Genomic DNA, 7,400 nt, shown 5'->3' with positions numbered 1-7,400 from the left:
GCCCTCTTCTCCATCCCACACTTGGGATCTAAACAGAGACAGATTTATCTCCCCTTCAATGCTGGACCCCTGGGACCCGGAGCTCATGGTACAAGAGAGAGAAAGCATGGAGAATTACTTGTGGCCCTGGGGCTTCTATGTCTAAGACAGATGTGTGTGGAGGTCCTCCACGGGGGCTGTGTTAGTGATAAGACTTTTAATCTGGTCCTAGCTGCTCAGTTTCCTCTCTTCCTTGGAAGAGCTCCAAGCCTGCTCAGTATCTTTATCATTAAGGCTCTAAATAAGCCAAACCTGGCTTCAGTTGATGCAATTAAGAGCCAGCACTATAGGCCTGCCCTGCTACGATAAGCTAAGAAGTCCGCACTGTGCAGAGAGTTATGCACCCATTAGCAGTCGGAAAAAGAAACAAGACAGGGTTTGAACAGCACAGATCTGCTGCTACACAGTTGCATGGGCAGCTCCCACAAGCTGTGTGACGTGTGCAATGCAGCTGCCAGGAGGCTGGTGGCTAAACCCTATTACTTTTATATGTACATCAGCCCCGTTTATTCCACAGAACAACACGGGTTTAGGGGAGCGTGGCTGGACCATGTGGGGTCTGTGGTGGGGGCATGGTAGCGTTATGCCTGAAAATTTCAAGAAGAAAGAAAGACCAAGTCCACAATTGTCTAGCTGAAGCAAGCTTTATTTTAAAGGCACACCTGAGCCAGGCCAGCCTGCTGTCTCAAGTCGGAATTTTAGAGAGAGAACCCTGGATGTGAGGAAAACTAGCTTTTGTTTTTGCTTTTAGCTCAGGGGAAGGGGGTTTCCAAATGGCGGGGGTTTGGTGGACAAAATAGCAGAACGTACCCATAACAAGTTAGTCATGGGAGGGGGGTAGAGGGGGGAATCCCCGACACCCAAAGAATTGAAATTTTTGTAGGAGTCTCATGCTACAAGGAGGAAAGCTTGTCTGCCCCAAAAGGATTTCACACAGCTCTAGCAGCTCATCAGAGAACTTTGTAGGGATGGACAGGACCTCACTTCTTTGTCCCTCTAAACCTAAAATCTCATGTAGGAACCCCTCCCCCGAAGAAAATGAGGGCACAGAGGCACACCAGCCTGGAAAGGATAGAGCCAGAGCCTGAAAGGGGGGAGTCCGTGGGAATCCCTCTCCGGAAGGAAGTGCCCTGGGGAGAAGTCCTCATCCATCTGTGTCTTCCCTTCGGAGCTGACCAGTCATACACTGGAGCAACCAGGTACCACAGGAAGGAAGGAAGCCTGGCGAGAGTTGGATGGGGGTGGGGACATGAGGGAACTGAGGGCGGAGAATGAGGGAGTGGAGGATGCGGAGTGCGTCTGTCTGTCCATCCGTCCGAGGGTCCCAGTCTGGGTGTGGAAGACAGAAAGCCTCCTCCCAAGCAGCTTTTTTTTTTTTTTTTTAAGACACCATTTCTGGGGACAATCTGTCCTAGAGCCTAGAGCTTGGGGTATGAACAAAAAAACGGAGGCAGTGAGGCTGCCTGGCCTGCCCTAAACACGGCCATCCTCACTGACACTTATGGATTCAGGGCAGCCAGAGGCTAGCTAGCAAGGTTCCTGGTCACATGGGAAGGATCCGTCTTGGCTAGAGAAAGCAAACAAAGAAATGAGTTGATTCGGGCCGGGCAGCGCTCGCAAGACACTCCTGCTGTTGCCTGGCGCTCCTGGAGAAACCTCAGGATCCTGTGGGGGACTCTGACCATGCAGGTAGTGAAGGGAAGAGGTGGCCGAGGAAAGATGGCCATCAGAGCTGGGGGGCGACAACACAGATGTGATGGCTTCACTTTGGATGGACCGTGAAGACAAGAGCTTGTCCCCGAGATTGTTAAGGAGCTTTGGAAACCATCTGATTCAAGAGGCAGGGTCTTGTTATGCAGCCCAGGCTGGTTTCGAACCCTGGATCCTGCTACCTGTGTCCCCCGAGTGCCAGGATTATAGGCGTGTGCCATATTGCCTCCCTACTCCTCCCTTCCTAGGCATCTGGAGAGCCCAGCCCAGAGCAACGTCTCTGACTGCATCTAGTGTCACCTCTGCTTCCATGACACCTGCCTCTGTGGCCTTGGGCTCTTGCCTGAGTGGGCAGCTGAGGCACACAGCAGGTCCAACCCCCTGCAGCCACCTGCTACATGGGTGCTACAGCTTTGATTTTGGAGCTCGTAGCCCCTATGTCACACTATGTCCTATGAAATAAAATGGTGCCATGTCTCGTTCCTGCCCAAATACAGCAGCTCCGGTACCACCTAACACGGTGATGGCATCTAATTTTGTGTCGCTGAGGTAAAAGGGACAGCTGCTTTTGGAACTTGATTTGAATCACATCCACCCAGTGCCGGAAAAGACTCCCGCGGGACTGTGCAGCCCCGAGAGCCACGTGGCCATCCACTCTGCTCCGCCATAAGCATTTTCTTCCCATTTGGCTGAGGGTTTCATTCATAAATTCTAAGGACCCGAAAAAGCAGTGACTTGCTGTAGGTGACACAGTAGAACCCAGAGGGAGGCAGGAGGGGACAGGCAGGGGGAAATTGAGAGACCGTCCTCCTCCAGGCTTGCTTTCCAATAAGCTTCCATTTTGGAGCTAAATCTAGCTCCTCACAAACATTTGTGGAAAATCATTAACACAAGGCAAGCCCTTAGTAGCGAGCAGCAGCAGGTTCTTTTCTTCCGGTTCTCCTGTGCTATAGTTTGAGTTTGAAATGTCCCCTGCAGGCTCCTGTTTTTAACGCTCAGTCCCCAGATGACTGAGGACTACTCTGAAGGCCATGGAGTCTTTAAAAGGTCAGACCTGGCTAGCATAACTAGGTTACTAGGGGAAGGACTTTGGAAGTTCTAAACCTGCTGACCCACACATCTGGTTTCTGCTTTCTGGTCTGAGGCCAGTAAGGAGCTGGGGGTGTGGCTCAGTGGTAGAGCCCCTGCCTAGAATCCCCCAGTGAGGGGCTGGGGGTGTGGCTCAGTGGTAGAGCCCCTGCCTAGAATCCCCCAGTGAGGGGCTGGGGCGTGGCTCAGTGGTAGAGCCCCTGCCTAGAATCCCCCAGTGAGGGGCTGGGGTGTGGCTCAGTGCTAGAGCCCCTGCCTAGAATTCCCCAGTGAGGGGCTGGGGGTGTGGCTCAGTGGTAGAGCCCCTGCCTAGAATCCCCCACTGAGGGGCTGGGGCGTGGCTCAGTGGTAGAGCCCCTGCCTAGACTCCCCCAGTGAGGGGCTGGGGTGTGGCTCAGTGGTAGAGCCCCTGCCTAGAATCCCCCAGTGAGGGGCTGGGGCGTGGCTCAGTGGTAGAGCCCCTGCCTAGAATCTCCCAGTGAGGGACTGGGGCGTGGCTCAGTGGTAGAGCCCCTGCCTAGAATCCCCCAGTGAGGGGCTGGGGCGTGGCTCAGTGGTAGAGCCCCTGCCTAGAATCTCCCAGTGAGGGGCTGGGGTGTGGCTCAGTGGTAGAGCCCCTGCCTAGAATCCCCCAGTGAGGGCCTGGGGTGTGGCTCAGTGGTAGAGCCCCTGCCTAAAATTCTCCAGTGAGGGGCTGGGGTGTGGCTCAGTGGTAGACCCCCTGTAGAATCCCCCAGTGAGGGGCTGGGCTGTAGCTAGAATTCAAATGGTTCTAGAACCCATCTCTAATATAAAAAAAAGAAGGGAAGGAAGGAAGGGAGAAAGAAGAAAGAATAGAAAAGAGGGCAACATGTTCTTATTGCCCTTGTTTTTTCACAAATGCGTTTTTAAGGACTTTTTGAAAAAAGTGTGTGTAAGTGTTTTATCTGCATATAATATATACAACATGGATATTTAGTGTTTATGGAAGTCAGAAGAAGGCGTCAGATCTCCTGAAACTGGAGTTACAGACAGTGTGAACCGCTATGCCATGTGGGTGCTGGGAACTGAGCTCAGTGCCTCTATAAGAGCAGCCAGTGCTCTTTTACCACTGAGCCATCTCTCCAGCCCTTTGAAGGATCTTCAAGGATCTTCTAACTTGAAGCTAACTAAGCAGGTCAGAAGAGAGGACGGAGAAAACATGGGGTGGGGAGAAAAGTAGGGGACGAGGGAGAAGGAATGTTCGCAAAGTGCAACATTCTGAGGACAGCAGCAGGATGCCTCACCTTGGGTGAGCCTCTCTGCCTGTCATCTCTAGCCCAGGCTAGCCTTAGCCTGCAGAGTAGCTACGACCCAGACCTGCGGCCCCACACCCAGCTCTCACCCTCTAAGAAGCTGCCTGACAGGCCTGAGGGAAGGGCCCACCAGGTGCCTTTCATTGCTTTAGCCTCACTGGGTCGCCCTGGGCGTCCAGTGCTGTTAAGGGTTCCCATGCTTGCTTGCAGAGAAGGAAAGGAAAGTTCATAAAACCTGATCTGACCCAAAGTTCCCAGTGCAGAGACTTGGACGGCAGCCCACAGCTGCCTGAGTGTCCACCAAAAAAAAAAAAAGAAAGAAAAAAAAAAACTAGACACAAGCTAGGGAAAGCCAGGCTGTCTCCAACTTCCAGGCTGAAGGAAACTTGTTGGGGTGGAAGTTAGAAGGCTGAAGAATCGAAGGACACAGGGTGCTTTACTCTGAGAATGAAATTTGGCCTTGTAGACAGACATCGAGGGAGAAACCGGTCAGAAAACAGAAAAGGGATCTGACGGGTGGGAGCTGGAGAGGCGGGGGGTGTGGGGGATGGGAGGGGTGGAAGGGTGAGGAGGCAGGTGGTGGGAGGGTGGGGAGGGGTGGGAGGGTGGGGAGGGGTGGGAGGGTGGAGAGCAGCGTCTAAGGGTTTGTGGAGGGAGGCAGGAAGTAGGAACAGAAAAATCTGTGAAAGTCAGAATAGACCAGCTCTCCAGGGAGAAGACAGAACAGCAGCGCCCCCTGCCCCCCCCCCCCCCGCAACCTCCCCTCCCGCTTTGGGTTTGAGAGGAAACACTGCTCAATTGCCGACCTGCCTCTCTCTGGTCACATGACCTGTGCTAGTATAAAAGCTTCCCGCCAACCAGGTTCCTTATAATTTTTGGCTCCCCCTCCCTTTTTCTGTATGAAATGGGCCGCAACAATTGCTAAAAAGTCCCTCGGCCTCTTGCACCAGGAACCCCCAAGAAACCGGCCTGTGAGAAGCCAGGCAAGGCTAGCCAGCTTAGTGTGAACACTCAGGGGCACGATTCCGGGGCTTGGATTTGAGGAGCAGGTGTAAGGTGAGGAGGAGGCTGGAAGATGCCTGTCAGAACAAAAAATGAATTGGGAGCGGGTGTTGGTGGGGGGAGGGGCGGTGGTAAGGAACCACAGAGCTGGGGATGAGAAATAAATGGGGGTTTATTAGCCAAGTGGAAACGAAGTCTCCTCCCGTACAGGAAGAGCCCCGGATACAGTCTAAACACCAGGCCTAGGGTTTTCCGTGAATGTCTGTCTGAAATTTGGGGTGACAGGGCCACAGAGCAAGGAGCTGGCTTGGTCTTCTTCCTTGTCTACCTTGGCTCCCCCTTTTTGGTAGGATCCACAGGACTGGAGAGCAGGGCAGAACCAGGTGGAAGAAACTCCCTGTAAGTTGCCCCAAGGAGGTAAGCTGCTGGGTTAGTGGGGTGGGGTAGGGGTTGGGCCCCTGAAGTTGCAGAGAGCCAGGCAAGGGTTGGAAGTTTCCTTTTTCTCCCAAGACACACCTTCCTGATCTTTCTCAGCATCTATGGCTGCCTTCCTCTCGCACCAGGCTTTGGCTCCCAGCCTTAGCCAGCAGTGAGAAGGGGGGTGGGGTGGTGGTAGGGGTGGCGGGGGGGTGGGGGTGGTGGTAGGGGTGGCCGGGGCGGGGACACACACTTATCAAAGCCACTTCCTATTATCTGTAAGGCTAAATAGGAAGAGCCCCCCCCCCCCGCCCCGAAAGCAGAAGGGGAATTCCCATTGGAAGTGAGTTCCTCTCCCACAGAGACACAGGATGGCAAACGTTATAACTGTAGCTTAATATCCCACCCAAGGCTAAGTCAATAATTGCTTTGGGCAGTTCTGGCAGGTGGCGTGGGCGAGCGCCTGGGTGAGGAACAGACAAGCTTTGGTCTGGGCACAGGAGAGAAGCAGAAAGGATGTGAGCAACCCCAACTCTGCGAAAGGAGGGGCGTCTACAAGTTCCTGACCCCTACGGCACCTTTCCCCCACCTTCCAGAATGATTCCAGACTGGCACAGCGCCTTGATTCTCACGGCCTACACCCTCATCTTTCTCACTGGGCTCCCTGCCAACCTGCTGGCCCTGCGCGCCTTCGTGAGCCGGGTCCGCCAGCCCCAGCCTGCCCCGGTGCACATCCTCCTGCTTAACCTGACCCTGGCGGACTTGCTTCTGTTGCTGCTACTGCCCTTCCGCATCGTGGAGACGGCGTCCAACTTCCGCTGGTACCTGCCGAAGATCGTGTGCGCGCTCACGGGCTTCGGCTTCTACAGTAGCATCTACTGCAGCACGTGGCTGCTGGCCGGCATCAGTATGGAACGCTACCTGGGAGTGGCGTTCCCGGTGCAGTACAAGCTGTCCCGCCGGCCCCTGTACGGCGTGGTCGCTGCTGTGGTGGCCTGGGTCATGTCCTTCGGCCACTGCACCATCGTCATCTTCGTACAGTACCTGAACTCAACCGAGCAGGTGGGCACCGGGAACCAGCTAACCTGCTACGAGAACTTCACCCACGAGCAGCTGGATGTGGTGCTGCCTGTGCGGCTGGAGCTGTGCCTGGTCCTCTTCTTCGTCCCCATGGCAGTCACCATCTTCTGCTACTGGCGCTTCGTGTGGATCATGCTCACACAGCCCAACGTAGGGGCTCAGAGGCGACGCCGAGCGGTGGGCCTGGCTGTGGTGACGCTTCTTAATTTCCTGGTGTGCTTCGGACCTTACAACATGTCCCACCTGGTGGGGTTCTACCTGAGGCAGAGCCCCCCGTGGCGGGTGGAGGCTGTGGTGTTTAGCTCCCTCAATGCCAGCTTGGACCCCTTGCTCTTCTATTTCTCGTCCTCCGTGGTGCGCAGAGCTTTCGGGAAAAGCCTGCTGCTGTTCCGCAACCCTAGCTCCACTGTGCTGGGCAGAGGGACCAAAGAGACAGTGGAGGGGACCAGGATGGACAGCGGCGGGAGCCAAGCAGAAGGGTGCAGAGCTCCAACATCGTCGCCACCGAGTAGAGAGTTCCCTGGAGCTTCCTGAGCGTCGGTCCCCCACCCCCCAACCGAAGTTGGGCCGGCTAGCAGAGCACCGGGGACTTGGTAAAAGATGAAAGATTTTTTAAAAATATCCCAGCACTTGGGAGGCAGAGGCAAGGCGGATTGGTGTGAGTTCGAGGCCAGCCTGGTCTACAAAGCGAGTCCAGGATAGTCAAGGCTACACAGAGAAACCATGTCTTGGAAAAAAAGAAAAAAGAAAGAGAAAGACACCCCACCACCATCCGCTCCCCCCTCAGCT

The 7,400-nt window shown here is 54.8% G+C and overlaps 1 protein-coding gene across 1 annotated transcript; it reads left to right on the top strand.

Annotated features, from left to right (window-relative positions):
* Nucleotides 1–5,143: 5,143 nt before the first annotated feature.
* On the top strand, nucleotides 5,144–7,145 carry Ffar2 (free fatty acid receptor 2). The gene is made up of 3 exons (XM_051162074.1): nucleotides 5,144–5,168; nucleotides 5,465–5,531; nucleotides 6,128–7,145. Exon 3 carries the CDS (start codon nucleotides 6,129–6,131, stop codon nucleotides 7,143–7,145), a length of 1,017 nt encoding a protein of 338 aa, XP_051018031.1. The 5' UTR covers nucleotides 5,144–5,168; nucleotides 5,465–5,531; nucleotide 6,128.
* Nucleotides 7,146–7,400: the final 255 nt, after the last annotated feature.

The sequence above is a fragment of the Acomys russatus genome, chromosome 19, assembly GCF_903995435.1.
Source record: "Acomys russatus chromosome 19, mAcoRus1.1, whole genome shotgun sequence".
NCBI lineage: Eukaryota > Metazoa > Chordata > Mammalia > Rodentia > Muridae > Acomys > Acomys russatus.
Note: the sequence above shows the minus strand (reverse complement) of the source record. Positions and strands in the feature narration are given on the sequence as shown.

Excerpts from the sequence above, each read along its gene's own strand:
- Ffar2 (XM_051162074.1), top strand. The coding sequence starts at position 6,129 with ATGATTCCAGACTGGCACAGCGCCTTGATTCTCACGGCCTACACCCTC.